General features: G+C 49.8%; 1 protein-coding gene across 3 annotated transcripts in view; it reads left to right on the plus strand.

Annotated features, from left to right (window-relative positions):
• TUFT1 (tuftelin 1) overlaps window positions 1-17,062 on the plus strand; it is a 53,503-nt gene extending 36,441 nt beyond the window's left edge. For all 3 annotated transcript variants that reach the window (XM_062192260.1, XM_062192262.1, XM_062192261.1), the window contains 6 exons: window positions 4,502-4,630; window positions 5,185-5,279; window positions 12,737-12,842; window positions 13,990-14,073; window positions 14,814-14,914; window positions 15,565-17,062. In XM_062192260.1, coding sequence (XP_062048244.1) covers window positions 4,502-4,630; window positions 5,185-5,279; window positions 12,737-12,842; window positions 13,990-14,073; window positions 14,814-14,914; window positions 15,565-15,628 — 579 coding nt within the window. In that variant the 3' untranslated portion in view covers window positions 15,629-17,062. The remainder of the gene's footprint in view (window positions 1-4,501; window positions 4,631-5,184; window positions 5,280-12,736; window positions 12,843-13,989; window positions 14,074-14,813; window positions 14,915-15,564) is intronic.
• The last annotated feature ends 584 nt before the right edge of the window (window positions 17,063-17,646 follow it).

Below are 17,646 nucleotides of genomic sequence, written 5' to 3' on the forward strand. Positions count from 1 at the left end.
AAGGACGTTGGCTGTCGTCACCACTGAATTCCCAGTGTGTGCTGCTTCCTAAGCGTGAACTGTACAATGAGGGAGTCTGTGCTGTAGGAAGAAGGGCGGCCATGGAATCAGAGGACTTAGCCTCACTATGTGGAGGTCTGTGATAGTGTTATAAAAGTAATGGATTTTTTTAAGTGAGACTATGTTATTATGGAAATTTTTTAAAAATACAAATTTATAATTACAGAATAGAAGCTCCCTATTATTAAAAGTATGTGAGGTCTTCTATGCTTCCTAGAAAATTATTTCAGTATAAAATGAAGTACACTGGCAGTTTTTTTAAAGAGTTTTTCATTTGAAAGGCAGAATTGAGAGAGAGAGAGAAAGGTCTTCCATTCACTGGTTCACTCCCCATGTGACCACAACAGCTGGAGCTGGGCTGGTCCAAAGTCGGGAGCCAGGAGCTTCTTCTGGATCTCCTGTGTGGGTGGCAGAGGCCCGTGTACTTGAGCCATACTCTACTGCTTTCCCAGGTGCGTTAGCATGGAGCCAGATAGGAAGTGGAGCATCCAGGACTCGAACCAGCGTCCACATGCAATGCCAGCGTGGCAGGCTGTGGCTTTACCCACTACACATTGTTACTGTCCCTGCTAGGCAGTTTTCTAACTATGCTACATGAGATTAGCCATCTGTCACCTGCTGTTGTTCATTCACAGTGAGGTGTTTTTGATGTCATAATTATGTTATGGTGGCATTGAATGCTGCCTAGGCATGCTAGGAGCTAGTGGAAGAGGAAGGTCAGCCTGAGCTCTACTTCGCCCTGGAACGTTCTGAGAAGAGGGGAGTGATGGAGAAAGGCACTGAGTATAATAAAACTGTGTCCAGGGTAAAGTCTTATTTCAGCGATTTAACCTAAGCATTGGTTTCAACTTTTGCAAAAAAAAAAAAAAAAAAAAAAAAACATGAAATCCGCATCACACGTGGACTGAGGGGAGAATGTGAGAGCACTTTATGACTAAAAGATTTTATAACTATAAGTTATTGTATGTTTTTTGATCAGTTTAATGAGTATATTTTCCTATTGTATGTATTTTAGACTGAAGGTAATACTAAGGTTAGTTTGTGGTCTTAGCCCAAAGTAGCCACATAGTAAACAGTTACATCTATTTCTTTTTAAAGATTTATTTATTTATTTGAAAGGTAGCATTATAGAGGCAGGAGGGAGAGAGAGAGAGAGAGAGAGAGAGAGAGAGAGGTCTTTTTCCCGCTGGTTCATTCCTGAAATGGCCACAATGGCCAGAACCAGGCCAATCTGGAGCCAGGAGCTTCTTCTGGGTCTCCCACATGGAGGCAAGTGCTGAAGCACTTGGGCCATCTTCCACTGCTTTCCCAGGTGATAGCAGAGAGCTGGATCAGAAGTGGAGCAGCCGGATCTCAAACCCATATGGGATGCCGGCGCTGCAGGCAGCAGCCTAACCTGTTATGCCACAGTGCTGGCCCCACTGCATCTGTTTCATATTCCACAATGTGGATGATTTGGTTGATGATGTATCAGTTTCATCATCAGCGGTTCCCACGTGTTAGGAACAAAGCAGGAGGAAGGGGCAGGTGAGGCCAGAGGCTGTAGCCATGACTGGGTTGTGAATACTGTAAAGAAATCTGCGTTTCCAAGCATTATGAAGTTGCAGAAATTCCAGAAATACTTTCTGGTTTTGACCACACACAAAGGGCTTCAGGGATCTGATCCATTGCTCTGGATTCCAGAGCCTGAGCAAAAATGCCCTAAGTCATAGGCCTGGAAGGTTCCTGACAGCTGTCCCCCACTGCCCATGGCTTAGAAGGGGCTCTTCTCGGGGTGGACGTCAGACACCTGTATCCCATGTCAGAGTGCCTGGGTTCGGTGCCAGCCTTCAGCTCCTGACCCCTGCTTCCTACTGCCGCAAACCCAGGGAAGCAGCTACTATGGCTCGAATGATTGGGTTCCTGCCACCCACATGGAACACTGAGGTTAGGCTCCTGGCTCCGGGCTTTGGCCTCAGCCCAGCTCTGGCCATTGTGGGCATTTGTAGTGTGAACCAGTCCCTGGGAGCATTGTCTGTTTTTCTGTCTCTCAAATAAGTAAATAAATCTTTAAAAAAAAAAAAAAAAGTCTGCGGAAGGGGTTGTTTTCTTTAACCCCATGGTTAGAGACCATGGCCAGCATCCACCGGCCATAGGGAGCGCCCACAGGGCTGGCCCCACTGCTGGGTCGGATGGCACGCCCTCGCACAGTTAAGAGGTTCCTTTGGTGGCCAGACTGGCTGGAGCTACAGGGACTGATGTGAATAAGGGAGTTTATTTTGTTTTCTCCTTAGGTTTATGATTCTCGGGCGGAGTGGGAAGGTAGGAGCGGGGAGAGGGTTTCGAGCACTGGACCATATCTTTGTTAAGACAAGTTCGGAGTACACGTCAGCTGGCCATGGTGTTTATGTCCAGAAAGCGAGGGCCCTTGCTTTTAACTTCCTGCCCATGGAACTGGTCCATTTCAGGCCAGCATGGGTCACTTAGCGCAGTTCTTTGTCTCTCCTGGTGAGCTGGACTCTGCGGGCCACCTTTCTGAACGTGGGAGAAGAAGGGCAAGGTTGTCAGTTACCATGAAAACAACCTGCCATTAGCGTGGGTTTCCTGTTGGACCGGCTGCTTGCTGTCAGGGAGGACTTGCAGTGAGTTTGCTGCGGACACGTCCTGGCACACGCCACCCTGTGTGGTGCTTCTCCTCCCTGAGTCTGGCTTCCGGAGGAGCTAGACGAACTGGCCACTGCCTTCTGCTTCCCAGGCCTGGCTAAGCATTCCAGAAGTGACTGCTTCTCCACCACTTTTTTTTTTTTTTAGTTTTCTGCAGCAGCAGTGGCTCCTTGAGTCCCTTTGATTATCATCTGGGTCACAGCACTGTGCAGCTCCCCTCCTGAATTTATTTTTTAATGCTTAAAAATTATTATTTTTTAAAATTTATTAGAAAGACAGAGACAGAGAGCACCCTCATCCACTGGTCACAATAGCCAGGACTGGCCGGGGCCAGAAGCCAGGAACTCAATGCAGATCTCTCTGGTGAGTGGCAGGGACCCAGTTACCTGAGCCATCACTGCTGCCTCTCACAGGGTCTGCATTCGCAGGGTGCTGGGGTCAGGAGTGAGAACAATTAGAACATCCGACGCGGGTTGCAGGCATCTTAACTGCTGAGCACCCCCTCCTGCCCTGTACGCAGTGAGTCAGCGTGGGGAGCAGGGGAGCCCTGGCACAGAGGGCGAGTGGCTGAGTCCCAGGACTGGCTCTGTCATTCACCGGCCAACAAACCTTGAAGAGCTCAGTCGAGCCGCTTGTGAGAGGAGAGATCTGGACTAGACGCACATCAGCTCCATTCGTGATTCTATCCGGCAGTTACTGAGAGTTCGGTCCCGTGCAGACAGCTGGAATGCAATGGCACTCAAGGTCTGCGCTGTTGTGAAGCCGGCAGGCGGCACTGGTCTGGCTGCACACAGTGCCTGGGCAAAATCTGCTCCGTGCTGCAAGAAGGATGGGCTGTGAGTCCTCTGGGGGTTCCTGCCAAGGCTCCCAGGGCTCCCCTGCTCCCTGGGAGTAGGGGACACTGAAAGAGACCTGAAGAATTAGTAGGAGTAGTCCCAAGGCAGGTGGGAGAAAGGAGTGAGGCAAGTTCTTAACTTGACTTTCTCATGTTAAGGTTCTCAACTTCCTTTCCAAAGTGGTCTCTTATCTGTGATAAAAGACAAATTCTTCCTAGGGCTCAGTAGCTCTTCCGGGTACCCCTTTGGCCTTTGTATGTGGGCTCTCAAGAAAGTGAGGAAGAGTAGGGAAGACGGGAGGAAGGGGGAGGAAGGCCGTATCTCCCCATCAACTGCCTACTGTTGCACCATTAGGACAGCCACAACCCTGGGCTGAGCCTGAGTGGCGCTGGAGGATTCAGGCGGGGTTGCAGTCAGCCAGCCCAACCGAAAAGCAGTGCTGGTGGCTTCCAAAGTGGAGCAAGCAGTGGTTACGTCGCCACATCCCATGTCAGAGGACCTGGGTTCGAGTTCCACCTCCAATTTCAATCCAGCTTCCTGCTAATAAGCGTCCTGGGAGGGAGCAGATGGTGGCTCAAGCACCCGGGTCTCTGCCACCCACATGAGAGACTCAGATGGAGTTTCAGACTCCTGACTTCAGCTTAGCCAAGCCCTGGCTGTTGCAGGCATTTGAGGAGTGAACCAGTGGATGGAAGATCTCTTTCTGTTCATCTCTGCTTTCAAATAAACAATGAAGATACATAAATCGGTCAGCAAAAATTTAAAGTGGAGTGATCAACTGTGTGCCAGTTACTTTGGAAATATTTGATCTGCTGGATTCCTGCACAAGAGGGAGGGGACCATGTACTCGTCAGAGTTGCCTCCTTTTCCCACCACAAGCCCAGGGTTCTTTTCTATGGTTTTTGTCCACATTAGCTCTTTTTTCCCACCGCCATTGAATTTTCCTGCATCCTGTGTCATAGGTCACACTCAGCCGGTACCAGCGAGAAGCAGAACAGAGCAACCTGGCCCTTCAGAGAGAGGAGGACAGAGTGGCGCAGAAAGAGGCAGAGATCGGAGAGCTGCAGAGGCGCTTGCTGGGGATGGAGACGGTGATTACTGGGTGGGGGGTGGGGTCCTGCTTACTGGAGCCCGTTTCCCTGCCCCGGAAGCTGCCCAGGCTGCCCCTGCCAGCAGCTCCACACAGGCTCACGCAACAGCTGCCTCTCGAGGGAAAGTGCTTTGAAAACTTTTTAGCCTTTAAGGAATGGAAAGGTCTTCCATTTAACTTTGGTCTGCCCCTAACCGGAGTGGAGCCCACTGCCACCTCCTGAGGTTCATGTGCAGGTGCCCATTTGGGCCTTTTGCAGACTGCTCCTAAGAAGCCACCTGAGCTGGTTTTGCAGGGCCTGGCAGCCGTGCCTACAGGTGGACCAGGTCCTCCCTCCCTGCAGCTGGGTGAGGCTGGGAAGTGTCTGTGCCGAGGGTGGGAAGGGCAATCCCTGACAGTGGAGGGCGCCCATCAAACCAGCTTGGCCTGCTGCTCTTTGGCAGCTGTCCCAGGCCCAGTAGGGGCTGAGTCCCAGCCCGAGTGCCCATCTCGCTGCAAACACAGACGCTCCTGCCATCTTCTCAGCCGTGATCTCCTTTCCCTTGGCCCACCCAGGAGCACCAGGCTTTGCTGGCAAAAGTCGGGGAAGGGGAGATGGCCCTGGAGGAACTTCAGAGCAAGAATGCTGACTGCCAAGCGGAACGAGACAAGTAAGGGCCCTGTTCACTGGGAACTCGGGGTGCAGCCTGCAGCTCCCGTGGTGGCCAGGCCTGGGAGGAAGCTGGTGCTGATGTCAGATCTTACAGCACTGACTCACAAGGCACTTGCTCAGGTAGGAGCCCTGCCCAGGGACGAGGCTGCCGTCTCCGGGGAGCTCATTTTCCACAGGGTGCTAACCTAGGGAGAAGGATTTTCTGGTTTTGGAGCCAACATCAGGTGAGGGTGGCCAAGATCCACTGTTGCAGCCTGTCCTCCCCCAGGGGGCCACCGTGCATGTGCGAGGGGGCTTCACAAAGTTCGTGGAAAGTGCACATAGGAAAAACTGCAGGGATTTCAACACTTGGTGCACCAAATGAACTTATCTTCTAATTCCATTTTCCAAGAACCTTTTTTTAAAAATTATTTCTTTATTTGAAAGGCAGAGGGTGCCAGTGCTGTGGCATAGCAGGTAAGGCTACCACCTGCAGTGCTGGTATCCCATATGAGTGCCAATTCAAGTCCCGGCTGCTCTACTTCCAATCCAGCTCTTTGTTATAGTCTGGGAAAGCAGCAGAAGATGGCCCAAGTCCTTGGGCCCCTGTGCCCATGTGGGAGATCCAGAAAAAGCTCTTGGATCCTGGCTTCGGATTGGTGCAGCTCCAGCCATTGCAGCCATATGGGGAGTGAACCAGTGGGTGGAAGACCTCTCTCTGTCTCTGCCTTTCTGTAAATCTGCCTTTCAAATAAATAAATAAATCTTTAAAAAAAAAAAAAAGGCAGAGGCAGAGAGAGAGAGAGGTCTTCCGTCTTCTGATTCACTCCCCAAATGGCCACAATGGCTGGAGCTGGGCTGATCCAAAGCCAGGAGCCCAGAGCCTACTCCAGGTCTCCCATGTGGGCACAGGGACCCAAGCATTTGGGCCATCCTCCACTACTTTCCCAGGCTATAGCAGAGAGCTAGATTGGAAGTGGAGCAGCCAGGACTTGAAACAGTGCCCACATGGGATGCTGCACAGCAGGCAGCTGCTTTACTGACTACTGCACAGCACTGGCCCCTCCATGAACCTTTTGAAATGCCATAATATTACCCGGACCAAGTTGGATTTACCCCTGGTATGCGGGGATGGTTCAACATTCACAAATTAATCAATGTGATACATCATATTAACAAACTGAAGAACAAAAACCATATGATTATCTCAATAGATGCAGAGAAAGTATCTGATAAAATATAACACCCTTTCATGATGAAGAATTTAAGCAAATTGTGTATAGAAGAAACATTCCTCAACACAGTCCTGGCAGTTTATGACAAATCTATGGCCAGTGTCTTATAGAATGGGGAAAAGTTGAATGCATTCTCACTGAGATCTGAAACCAGACAAGGATGCCCACATTCACCATTCTGTTCAATCTAATCCTGGAAGCTTTAGCCAGAGCCATTAGGCAAGAAAAAGAAATCAAATGGAGGCCGGCGCCGTGGCTCAACAGGCTAATCCTCCGCCTTGCGGCGCCGGCACACCGGGTTCTAGTCCCGGTCGGGGCACCGATCCTGTCCCGGTTGCCCCTCTTCCAGGCCAGCTCTCTGCTGTGGCCAGGGAGTGCAGTGGAGGATGGCCCAAGTGTTTGGGCTCTGCACCCCAGGGGAGACCAGGATAAGCACCTGGCTCCTGCCATCGGAACAGCGCGGTGCGCCGGCCGCAGCGCGCTACCGCGGCAGCCATTGGAGGGTGAACCAACGGCAAAAGGAAGACCTTTCTCTCTGTCTCTCTCTCACTGTCCACTCTGCCTGTCAAAAATTAAAAAAAAAAAAAATTAAAAAAAAAAAAGAAATCAAATGGATACAAATTAGGAAGGAGGAAGTCGAATTATCCCTATTTGCAGATGACATGATTCTATATATAGGGGACCCAAAAGATTCCACTAAGAGACTATTGGAACTAATGAAAGAATTTGGTAAAGAAGCAGTATATAAAATCAACACAAAAAAAACAACAGCTTTGTATACACAAACAATGTCATAGCTGAGATGAACTTCTAAGATCAATCCCATTCACAATAACTACCAAAAGAAAAATCAAATACCTTGGAATAAATTTAACAAAAGAGGTCAAATATCTCTACAGTGAGAATTACAAAATATTAAAGAAAGAAATAGAAGATACAAAAAAATAGAAAAATCTTCCATGTTCATGGATTGGAAGAATCAGTATCATCAAAATGTCCATACTACCTAAAGGAATTTACAGATTCAGTGAAATACCAATCAAAATACCCAGGACATTCTCAGATCTAGAAAAAATGATGCTGAAATTCATATGGAAACATAAGAGACTCCAAATACCTAAAGCAACTTTAAATAACAAAAACAAAGCCAGAGGCATAACAATATCATATTTCAAGGCATACTACAGGGCAGTTATAATCAAAACAGCCTGGTACTGGTACAAAAACAGATGAATAGACCAATAGAACAGAATAGAAACACCAGAAATCAACCCAAACATCTACAACCAACTTATTTTTGACAAAGGAGCTAAAATCAATCCCTGGAGCAAGAACAGTCTCTTCAGAAAATGGTGCTGGGAAAACTGGATCTCCACATGCAGAAGTATGAAGCAAGACCCCTACCTAACACCTTACACAAACATCACTCAAAATGGATTAAAGACCTAAATCAATGACCCAGTACCATCAAATTATCTGAGAACATTGGGGAAAACCTGCAAGGCATTGGCCTAGGCAAAGAGTTCTTGGAAAAGATCCCAGAGGCACAGGCAACCAAAGCCAAAATTGACAAATGGGATTACATCAAAGTGAGAAGCTTCTGCTCTGCAAAAGAAACACTCAGCAAAGTGAAGAGGCAATGACAGAATGGGAGAAATTATTTGCAAACTATGAAATTGATAGAGGATTAATAACCAGAATATATAAAGAGATCAAGAAACTCAACAACAAAGCAAACAACCCAGTTAAGAAATGGGCAAAGGGCTTAAGCAGGCATTTTTCAGAAGAGGATATCCAAATGGCCAACAGACATGAAAAAATGCTCAGGATCACTAGCCCTCAGGAAATGCAAATCAAAGCCACAATGAGGTTTTGCCACACACACACACACACACACACACAGATACACATACCCTATGAGCATGGCTTTCATACAGAAGTCAACAAACAATAAATGCTGGCGAGGATGTGGTGTTTTTTGGTAGCCTAATCCACTGTTGGTGGGAATGTAAACTGGTAAAGACAGTATGGAGGCCAGTGCCGTGGATCAATAGGCTAATCCTCCGCCTTGCACTGCCGGCACACCAGGTTCTAGTCCCAGTCGGGGTGCCGGATTCTGTCTCAGTTGCCCCTCTTCCAGGCCAGCTCTCTGCTGTGGCCAGGGAGTGCAGTGGAGGATGGCCCAAGTGCTTGGGCCCTGTACCCCATGGGAAACCAGGAGAAGCACCTGGCTCCTGGATTCGGATCAGCGCGGTGCGCCGGCCGTGGCGGCCATTGGAGGGTGAACCAACGGAAAAGGAAGACCTTTCTCTCTGTCTCTCTCTCTCTCACTATCCACTCTGCCTGTCAAAAAAAAAAAAAAAAAACAGACAGTATGGAGACACCTCAGAAATCTGAATATAGACCTACCATATGACCCAGCCATCCCACTCCTATAAATTTACCTGGGAAATGAAATCAACTTATGAAAGAGCTATCTGCACCCCCATATTTATTGCAGTTCAGTTCACAACAGCTAAGATATGGAATCAACCCAAATGCCTGTCAACTGAAGACTGGATAAAGAACTCATGGGATGTAGATACCACAGAATACTACATAGCAGTAAAAAAAAATGATGAAATCCTTTTTTTTTTTTTTTGCAACAAAATGGATGAAACTGGAAAACATACTTAGTGAAATAAGCCAGTCCCAAAAGGACAAATATCATATGTTCTCCCTGATCTGTGATAACTAATAGAGCATCCCAGAGGTAAATTGTAGAAGTCAAATTAACACTTCAAGAAGCAGTGACTTTGAACAGCCCTTGTCTTGATTGTTGAGGAACAGTTTTTTTTTTTTTTCATACAGTTTGTGGTACTCTTTCCTTAGTATGGGGTTAATTGTATGTGTATAAAGTTAATTAAAAATAGATCTTATTAAAAAATAAGAATAAGAGGAAGGAGGAAGAGGGGTGGTAGTGTAGGTGGTAGTGTGGGTATAGTGGGAAGAATCACTATATTCTTAAAATTGTATTTATGAAAATCATGAAGTTTGTATTCCTTAAATAAAAGGTTTCTGGGTAAAAAATATAAAACCTCAATCATGTAAAAAAAAAAAATCAAATCACCCCAGTTTCTACCCCAAGCCCTCCCCCCACCAAAAATCCCGACTCTAATCTACTTGTGGGTGACACTCACTGGCGACCTCAGGTGGGCTGGTGGGAACCCAGTGTGCGGTTGCCCGCAGAGACACTGATCCTCCTCTTGCTGAAGTGATTCAGGTAGAAGCTGAGAAGCACTATACTGCTTTTTACTTCCACAGTTGGAGTCATGCACATTCCATGTGGCCAGCAGGGGTCAGAGGCCCCAGACCAGTGAAACCTGCAGGAAAAAAAAAAAAAAAAAAAAGCACCTGCTGGCTCCTCAGGAATTTGGAAATTCTTTATGCTGTTGGCCACTAATAAAAAAGTCCTCCAGTGGTAAACCAAATTTAACATCAGCATATGGGGTCCAAAATCCATTGAATGTGTAAGTTGAACTTTCTTTTTATTTTAGTTCAACAGCCATTGCCTGATGGGCCATCTAAGGAATTGCTGGGTTAACAGGCACAGTCCTTGCCTGTCAGGAGCCCTCTGCCGGGGCGTGTTCTGTCTTTTAGGAGAACCTGGATTTGACCTGCCATGCATGAAAGGAGGTGACATCTTAGGAGAGCTCTCTTTCTGACCTGACGTCATAGCAGAATCACTTTTAAGTTCCACTTGGCCGGCTGTATCTATGGGTTCTGTATCCACGGATTCATCCAGCCAACTGAGAATCAAATATTTGCAAAACAAAAAAATTACATCTGACCAAATGTGTACAGACTTCTTTTTCTTGTCATGATGCTCTAAATGATACAGCCTAACAACACTTTACATAGCAATTGTACCATATTAGCTAATACAAGTAGCCTAGAGATGTTTCACATATAAGAGAGGGGAGAGCACCGTGGTGCAGCCAGTTAAGCTGCTTGGGACACCTTCCTCCCATGCCAGAGTGCTAGTTCAAGTCCCCACTACTCCCCTTTGAATCCAGCTTCCTGCTAATGTGCACCCTGGTTGGCAACAGATGACCGCCCAACTGCTTAGGACCCTGCCACCCATGTGGGAGGCCCAGGTGGAATTCTGGGCTCCTGACTTCAGCTTGGCCCAGCACAGGCTGTTGTGGGCACTGGACTTGTGCACAGGTGGATTTCTGTATCCACAGGGTGGGCAGACCTGGAACCAACCCCCGCACCACCTGCATGCAGGGAAGGATCTCGCTCACCACCCCTTCTTCCTCTGTGGTGGAGGAGGTACTCGTGGCAGAGCAAGGGGAGGAGCAAGGGAGACAAAAAGGACTAGATAATCCAGAACCCAGGCTTGGGACTGCCAGCTGACAGCTATGCATCATAAATACTTTTTTCTTATGATTTATTTACTTGAGAAGCATAGTTACAGAGAGAGGGAGAGAGAGTCATGTCTTCCGTCCACTAGTTCACTCCCCAAATGGCCTTAACGGCTGGAGCTGGGCCAGTCTGAAGCCAGGAGCCAGGAGCTTCTTCCAGGTCTCCCACATGGGTGCAGGGGCCCAAGGACTTGGGCCATCTTCTACTGCTTTCCCAGGCCATCAGCAGGGAGCTGGATTGGAAGAGGAGCAGCCGGGACATGAAGTGGTGCCCATGTGGGATGCTGGTGTTGCAGGTGGAGGCTCAGCCACTATACCACAGCACCAGCCCCAGAAACAGCATGTTTGAGTTCTGGGAGTATATGAGGTGGCTCAGCTTAAAAGGTAGCCCACTGCACCCCAGCCCCACCCATCTTCTTTCAGTTCAATTGTCATCTTCCAGGCAGAGCTGTGGAATGTTTGGTATCAGCAGTTTTCCAGGGGTCCAAACTCCTGGAACTTTTCCTCCCAAAGGAAAAGTGTCCTCTACTCCAGCTCCTCTGACACCAAATGTGTAGCTTTTCCACACCAAACAAATCTTTTGGGCTGGCACTAGGCTCAGCAGTTTAAACTACCATCTGCAGTGCCAGCATCCCATATGGGCACCGGTTCAAATCCTGGCTGCTCCACTTCCAATCTAGCTCCCTGCTAATGTGCCTGGGAAAGCAGCAGAGGATGGCCCAAGTGCTTGTGCTCCTGCTACCCACATGGGCGGCCATCTGGGGAGTGGGCCAGCAGATGGAGGATTCCGCTCCCCCCCCTCTCTCTGTCTCTCCCTCTCTCATTGTAACTCTGGCTTTCAAATAAATAAATCTTTAAATAAATTAATTTTAAAAAATAATTCTCTATTGCCATTAACTGGTATCCTACAATTTAGTTCAGTTCTGAGACTACTTAGAGACCGTTCCCATGTCAGACACAAGTTGTTAAGTACTGGGTCGAGGGATACCTGCACCACTGTCCAACTGGGCTACACACCGGGGGTTCCCACAGCCTCCTACTCAGGTTTGGTAATTTGCTGTAATGGCTCCTAAGTCCCAGGGAATACTTTATTTACTATTACTGATTCATTATTAAAAAATCCTAAAGAATTCAAGTGAACAGATGAAGGGCTACAGAGGACCAGGTGCAGAAGGGTGCAGGAGCTTCTGTGCCGTGGAGTTGGGGTGTGCCACTCCCTTGGCATGCGGACATATTCACCAGCCTGGATGCTCCCTGAACCCCTTCTATCACCTCTGAACCCAAGAGTTTGCAAGGGTCTTAGAAGCTCTGTGTTGGAAACTGGGACAGGGACCAAATACCCACGTCGTGTTATGTCACACCGGCCTGTGGGTATCTTGGCTCAGTTTGCTTGGAAGATGCAAAGGAAGCAGCAGTGGTTTGAGAATCAGGAGACTTAGGAACAGATTGTGTGAAGAAGCTGTAGGGCTCCTCAAATCCTGTCTCCTCCCGATCATTGTAAAATGCCCGCAGCATCGCGATGGTGTTGGAGGTAACAATCCCAGCTTCTTCTGGAATTTTTCCGGTAATGAGCTCGTCACACACGCAGCAGCCCTGTTCCTGGTAACTTTGTTGCTCAGGAAGTCTTGCCTTGTTGATTCAAACCCCTGGAACCACCACCCACTGGTTCTGATTTACCCTCTGGTGCCTTGGTTTCCTTATTTGCACTAGATGATCTCAGGATGCTCTGAGGTCCCCAGGAGAGTCGTGCTGAGGGAGTCACCCCTGGTGAGACCCTCCCACGCCCGGGCTCTTGCTGTGACTGGGTGGCCTCAGCCCCCTGGTTCTCTCCCCAGGGCTGCCAGCCTGGAAAAGGAAGTCGCTGGGCTGCGGGAGAAGATCCACCACCTGGATGACATGCTCAAGAGCCAGCAGCGGAAGGTCCGGCAGATGATAGAGCAGGTGAGCAGCATGGGATCTCAGCCGGCCCGGGTTGTTACCCCCGGTCCATGCCTCACTTATCTGTCCTGCTGAGGAGCTTAGCTTAGATCCACGTGTCTCCTGGAAAACATTTGCAGTTACCATATACTAGGGGTCTTTGCTTAGGGGATTTGCTTATCTCCCATCTTTCTCCCACTCTTTTTGCCTTCTGCTTGCCAATGGAAAAGGAAGGAAGAGATTAGTCTCCTGCAGACTCTGTGGCGAGTGTTGGTGAATGAATTATTGAGGCGCAGATTATCGGTCTTTGTGCCGCGTGGCAGGTGTCCTGTCTTGCCCCGCCTGGGCTTTAGGATAGCAGACTCAGGATGTGCCGGTCTGCAGAACTGTTTGGAAAATGTAAGGCCCCCTTATGGGAAAGGCCTGTTGCTTCATGTCAGTCCCATTTGTATCTGTTTTGTTTACTACTGATTCCCATTCTCTACCATGGGATCTGTCATAGAGTCCACATTTGATATTTCTTGAATCAATAAATAATTTGTATTTTCCAAAGCCGACTGCAATGGTTTTGGATCATCCATTATGTATTTTGGATGTTCAGGGTGGTGTTCTCCTCACCCTTCCCCACCCCAGCCCCAGGACAATCCAGAGTTTAATATTAGTTCAAGTGAAGCTTCTGGGGCTGGCACTGTGGCATAGTGGGTTATGCCGTCACCTGCAATGCTGCCATCCCATATGAGTTCTGGTTCAAGACCTGGCTGCCCCACTTCTGATCCAGCTCCCTACTAACATGCCTGGAAAAGCAGCAGAGCAGAAGGTGGCCCAAAGTGCTTGGGCCCCTGCATCCACGTGGGAGAGGCTCCAGGCTCTTGGCTCCTGGCTTTGTCTTGGCCCAGCCCTAGCCATTGTGGCCACTTGGGGAGTGAACCAATGGATAGAAAATCCGTGTCTGTCTGTCTGTCTTCCTCTCCCTCTGTCTCTCTATAACTCTGCCTTCCAAATAAATTTAAAAAAAAAAAGTGAAGCTTCTGTAGAAAAGCTCATCAGGTCCCTGAGAGTTGCAGGTGCTACCTTTCACCAACCGCTTCCCCAGCAGCTGGGGCGAAGCTCGGCCAGTGTGCAATGAGTCATTGCAGAATGAGCGCCAGCATCTCCTACTACATTTTTGCAGCTCCAGAATTCAAAAGCTGTGATCCAGTCCAAGGACACCACCATCCAGGAGCTCAAGGAGAAAGTCGCCTACTTGGAGGCAGAGGTGTGTGTGCTGGAGGGGGAATCCTGGCGGGCAGAGGGTGTCTTGATCCTGCTGCTGCTTGGGAGGCAGGCTCTGGGATAGTTGCTTAACCCTCGCTTTGGCTGGGTAAATATTTTCTGAGAACCCCAGGGAGTTGCTAACAATGGTGAAACCTGCCCGGGTCATCCTGGTGCAAGCCGCATACCTGGGCAGCACAGGGCTGACAAGGGGGCTGGGGACTTTGGAGCAGGAGGAGGCGTGATGGCCACAGGGATGGACCCGGTTAGCTAATGAGTTGTCTGCCTGGTCTAAGGTCCACTCTGCTGCAGGGCATTCCTGTCCAGTGACTGTGCAGAGAACGTGCAAAGACCCCTTGCAGTGCAGGAGATAAAGGAGAAACAGGGTTGTTTATCTTCAGGGAGTTTGCAGTCCAGGGTTAGCGATAACATACATTAAAAAAAGAAAGAAAGGGAGACCTAAGGATGCTTTATAGAATAGCTTATTGACCAAGGCAAGTGGATAGCTCAGCCGATGACAAGAAATTATATATGGGAAATGATCAGTGTTACCCAGAGTTGTTGAGTAGTAAGGATTGGAGAAAGAGCAAGCAGTCTGTCGTGATGAAAATGAGGGGAGAGGACACCCGGATGGTGGGAGCAAGAGTGGCATAAACAGCTGGAGAGCCCGGAGGGAGCCAGCTAAACGTGACAGGTGGGCAGGCTGGAATAAGGCCCCTCCTAACCCCGTAGCCTGTGTTTCAGAATTTAGAGATGCATGACCGGATAGAACACCTCATAGAAAAACAAGTCAGTCATGGCAACTTCAGCACCCAGACCCGGGCCAAGACAGAGAACCTGGGCAGGTGAGTGTACCTGTATCGAGTGGTCCCAGGTAGGAGGGGCAGGGGGGAGAGACAGAACTTTGTGAAACCTTTCATGCTAAGCTAAGGGCAAGTCTTTGAAACCCAGCTGGCCTTTCTCGGGCTCCAGTCTGACCCTTTCTCCCCCAGAACCATTTTCTCACCGAGAGTACAGCCTGATAACCATGAACTTGAGGGGGCCTATGAATGGCTCATAGAGGTATATGACTGTCCTGAAATTTCATGCACACTGCATTTTGTACTACATGCATATTACATAAATGTGTGTGAATATATTGCCCATCCCTAGAGAGAGGTGCTGTTGCTTCCAGGAGACTCACAGAAAGGCACAAAAGCTTGGAAAAGGTCAAGAATTACAGCTCTGTGCACTCTGTTACTTAACTGCCCCTTCCTTTTCACCACCCCTGCCACCAGACACAAGTGTCCATCCCCGCTCCCCAGGCTTCTCTTAGTTGTCCCTGGCTATTGCTGCTCCAGGGCTCCGTGTTGTCCCTGGCTATTGCTGCTCCAGGGCTCCGTGCACCGAGAGGCCAGCTGGCACTGATGTGTGATTCCAAAGGCAGGTGTGGAGGGGAGGCTCTGGGAAGGGAGGGCGGCACCACGGCACTCAATCCTTCCACCTTCCTTTCCAGCATCAGGATATCCAAGCCCCCCAGCCCCAAGCCCATGCCTCTCATCCGCGTGGTGGAAACCTGAGCTGCCGGGAGACGGACGCCGCGGTTGCTGGGGAGAAGCCCACCACCCCTGTAGGCTGTTAGCACTGACTTTAACTTCCTCGCTGTTCCCGGCTGCACCCAGGACTTGCGGCCTCTGCTGGGCAGACGGAGCACGAGCACCTCCTCTGGACACTTGGCCCTGTGGGAGGCGGGATCTGCCAGCAGGAGCCAGGGCAGCATCTTGATTCCCATCATCCACTCTTCTCCCCTGTGGCAGAGCCTCTCTTCTGTTGTATGGGGGAGTCCAGCTGCCTGAGAGGCAGGCCCTCGTCAGAGCTGGAGGGGTGAGATTGGCACGGATGTCCAGGGGGATCCCAGTGTGTCCTGGGGGAATGAAGTTCCTTCTGCAGATGGTTCAGTTCTTAGCCACGAGCTGTTTTTCTCCCTGCTCCACCCTCGGCCTGTGCTGACCTGGGCCTCCTGCGGGCAGTCAATAAGGGCTCCCCGTTGAGGCCTGGTCAGTCCGTGAACCTGAACCTGAACTTGGACTGCATGGCCTCGTCCTTCTGGGGAGAAGGGGATGTGCATTCAGGGAATAGCTTTTAGCAGAAAGACTCTCCAGGGCCACAGATAGTCAGGTGTGAGTTCTCTTTGCCATGGAAGCTTCTAGAATCTCGTAGGGTTTTCCCCTAAGGTGCGTCACAAGGCACAACCTCAGCCTTCTTGACCCAGAGCCTAGAACCTTCAGTGGGTCTCCTGAGTCCCGGGAGAACCCTCAGTGTATTTATTTTGCTAAGTTATTGGTGTTTTGCTTTCATCTCCAGAGGGCTCCCCAGCCGGGCCCCACAGGTTTGCTCGACTCTGGGAAAAGTGTTTCTGTTGAACTTGATGTCAGAGCGACTTCGTGATGCATCTTTCTCTCCCTTTCCTCTATCTGCTGCTTCCCCCTTCCTGCCCCAGACTTGCTCTGTGCCTCGGAAGGGCAGGTGCAGTGCCCTGGGCAGTGGGGTCTGAGTGTGTGTTGTTTGGGGAAAGAGGGCAGTCGGGCCTCTCTGGGGCTGGGGCCAGGGCTGGGTTCTTCCTCTGACCCCTGCAAACTCACCTTCGCCTCCGAAAGGGGCTCTTTATACTGCAGCTCGTCAGGTTTTCTTTAGGGTTCTTCCTGCAGCCTCAAGAAGTAGATAAGCATCAGAGTGTGGTACCAAAGGAAGCAGAGAGATTAGAAATAAGCATGGATTAAGTGTTCAGGCTCTCCTTGGCTCATAACCAGAAGCCTTGGGTCCGTGCGTTTCTGGGTATCAGGATTGGACTCGCATCCTGGCCTTGTCCACGCTGCCCTTCTAGCACTTGGGGCAGTCAGACCAAATGGCCTCCTCACCCCTTCTGGTCCTGATGTGTTCTCTGGCCGTTCTTTGTATGGTGGATTTAATAAATTATGATTATGTGTCTCTCTGACCTCCTGGCCTGGTTTCCTTTCACTTTTGGGGAGGATGAAAGAACGTAATTTCAGTTGAGCCTCCTGATTGGCCACACCTGGGAGGCGTGGGCCACCGTGATAGGAGGCCTTGGTGGCGTTCCGAGCAGTCAGAAGCAGCGCAGCTCCGTGAGCTGAGTCCCCGTGGTAGGAGGTGGCTCCTGCCTTGAGCTCCGGCCCTGCCTGGGTGATGTCTTCATTTGTAAAGGGCAGAGGTCCCGTGACCCCGTGCGGAGGTGCCAGTCTGCACTGGGGGGCGTGAGTGACTCGCGCCCTTGGCAGGGATGACAGGCACTGGAGTGCTGACCGTGCTGGTTCAAAGATCTAGTCTCTGACTGTCTCCAGGCGTCATTCAGTGAGTCCAGTGAGGGTTTTTTCCCCCTTTTCCTTTCTGCCAAGAAGGCAGTTGACTCCAGAGCCAGAGGAGGAGGAGCTGATCCTCACGATCTTCCCGGGCCAGCGGCGAGGCAGCCCCTCAGCCCCGGTCCTGTTTCTTTCCTAGTTCCTCTCCAGTTAAGAGTGGCGCTTTCTCGTATCAATTGTCTTCCCCCTGCTGCTGCTCGGCTCATGCGCACTGCAGGCTT

Source organism: Lepus europaeus, chromosome 5 (assembly GCF_033115175.1).
Source record: "Lepus europaeus isolate LE1 chromosome 5, mLepTim1.pri, whole genome shotgun sequence".
NCBI classification, from domain to species: Eukaryota; Metazoa; Chordata; class Mammalia; order Lagomorpha; family Leporidae; genus Lepus; species Lepus europaeus.